Raw genomic sequence first — 2,390 nt, forward strand, 5'->3', positions numbered from 1 at the left:
GGAGAACGCGGACTGAATGCGGAGTACGTATGCACGTGGACATCGACCAAGCTCCACGTTTCGCTGACAGCGAGGGTGCAACGTAGTGTGGTTGGCACAAGTCCGCCAATTCGCCACCTGGCGATCGCCACCCGGCGATCGCCAAGTGGCGAAAATCGTCGGCCCGAAACTGATGGCGAGACCTGGCGATACTCAACGCCGAAAGAACCCGTATCGGTAGTCGTCATAGGTTACAAATGTACATTTTGAAAATACCTGTCTACTTTACTCTCTTCATCCGACCCATTTACGATATGGCAGCCCCAGGAGGTCGTCCTGAAGATGCCTTTACTATGGAACACTTCCATAAAATCAGGCGTCTAGAGAAGCAGAAACGGTGGATTGTGCAGTGCGAGTACTGTGATGATCCACAAGATATTGAGAACCGTGACAAACGACCTGTCATTCATCTCTCGAAGGCAGGACTATGCCCTAATGCACCGGACAAAGTCAGGGCTGAAGCTTTGAGGATCCTTATGAAGAGGGCAGGCATGGAGGAACATCCTGTACTAGGCACTGGCTCTGTCGACAGCCCTGTCGATGTTGATTCACAGGTTCAGGTCAGCGGGAAGAAGAGGAAGGTAGACAGTGGAGCCATGGATCAGTTTGTGGACCGAGCAATGACACAGGCGGAGGAAGATGAAGCCAATCTGCGCTTTCTTCGGTAAGCCAGATCCGTTGCAATGGTGCATGCACATCTAAACTCTCATGCAAGCTTCATTATTCACACCAACACATCCTTCCGCGCTGCCGAGAATCATTATTTTGACCAATTCTTAGCAATTGTCAGGCCATCATATAGCCCTCCCACCCGATATGTCCTTATGACGAAGTACCTACCAGGTGAAGAGTCCCGGGTGCTGGATTCAGATATCCGGAGACTAGCCACTCGAAAGAACCTCACATATATCATAGACGGGTGGGAAGACCGTCTGGGCCGCAGTGTGTATGGGTCAATCGTCTCCGAAGTAGGGCACCATCCTGTGATCCTGGGGCTGGAGGACATGACGGGCAGAAGAGCCAATGCAGACGCCATGCGAGATGTCAGCCAGGTCTCACTGACAAAGAAATCTGTCGATATCTCGCAGATTCTCTGTGTCTGTACCGACAATCCGACGACCATGCGTGCATTTCGTCGGAAGTGGGAGACGGCACATCCACACCTCCTGGTGCGTGATGAACTCTGATAGTATTGCAAGTTCTCATGCTCATATGATCGGGTACAGACCATTCCGTGCTTCATGCATGGTATCAACACTATTATTGGCAAGGTTGTTGCCTATCCTGCGATGAAGCGTATTGCGAGCCAGAATGCACGAATCGTGTCCTTCTTCAACAGCTCTCACTATTGGGGGGGGCAAGTAGATATGCTGGCCCACGAAACGGGAGTCAAGAGGTCCATGAAGACCAATACCGAGTCCCGATTCTATGCATTGGTTCTGCAATGCATGAGTACACGCGATCATCGTGATGTCCTGAAGCGCATTGCTATCCGTGATGATGCCCAACGGTCCATTCGAGGGCTTTCGCCTGTCAACAAGGATGTCCTTGCGTTTATCATGGACTCCTCTCACTGGTTGCAGAACGATCAGCTCATTCGCATCACCAGGCCACTAGTCGATATCATCGGAAACATTGAGGGCCGTGACGCGAATCTTGCGGACTGTATGCTCGAGTTGATTTGGGCACACCGGGAGGTGAACCGTCGCCTAGCGTATGAAGAGGGCGATGACATCGGCTTTCTCTCGCACACCCGCCGCACCCTCAACGATCAGTTTCATGCCATGAACACGGACTTGCATTGGTTTGCACTCTTCCTGCACCCATTGTGCCGTCGTCTCGCTGTTTCCTCGGCTTCTCATTCTCGCAACATCACGGCCGCAGTCAGCATTGCCTTGGGCATTGCATACAAGTGGAGGTGGACGAAGACGCAGACGCAGAAGCTCATTACCGACATCAAGAACTACGGCATAGTGAAGGACTCTTTTGGCGGGGCGAAGGCCGATGGAAAGGCCTGGTGGGAGGAGCTGGTGGTTGATGCGAGAGAACACCCACTGAAAACTATGGCCGTGCGTATCTTGACCATTGTCCCCCACGCCGCGGACGTTGAGCGACTATTCTCGAGCCTCGGAGGAATCCAGTCGGTCCGACGATCACAACTCACCATCCCCCACATGGAGACTTTGGGAGCTCTCCGCAACTACTACAATGCTGAACTACACGATCTCACTGTCAAAATGGGCAAGCAGACTCGCCGCAGACACGCCCATATGCACACGCGGGACGAGCCAGGAGTCGATGCTGCCCGTGCTCAAGAACTTCTTGCCAGCTTCGTATGGACAGGGCCTCTC

The 2,390-nt window shown here is 52.8% G+C and overlaps 2 protein-coding genes across 2 annotated transcripts; both read left to right on the plus strand.

Moving 5' to 3' along the window:
* Positions 1-389: 389 nt before the first annotated feature.
* PUNSTDRAFT_31810 (uncharacterized protein) lies at positions 390-863 on the plus strand (the record flags this gene model as incomplete). Its single annotated transcript, XM_007389401.1, has 2 exons — positions 390-703; positions 755-863. Coding segments are annotated over 2 exons (423 nt in total), but the record flags the coding sequence as incomplete, so codon positions are not given.
* PUNSTDRAFT_31961 (uncharacterized protein) lies at positions 864-2,381 on the plus strand (the record flags this gene model as incomplete). The annotated part of the gene is made up of 2 exons (XM_007389402.1): positions 864-1,208; positions 1,266-2,381. Coding segments are annotated over 2 exons (1,461 nt in total), but the record flags the coding sequence as incomplete, so codon positions are not given.
* Between the last annotated feature and the right edge of the window lie 9 nt (positions 2,382-2,390).

Source organism: Punctularia strigosozonata (genome assembly GCF_000264995.1).
Source record: "Punctularia strigosozonata HHB-11173 SS5 unplaced genomic scaffold PUNSTscaffold_115, whole genome shotgun sequence".
Taxonomy (NCBI): domain Eukaryota; kingdom Fungi; phylum Basidiomycota; class Agaricomycetes; order Corticiales; family Punctulariaceae; genus Punctularia; species Punctularia strigosozonata.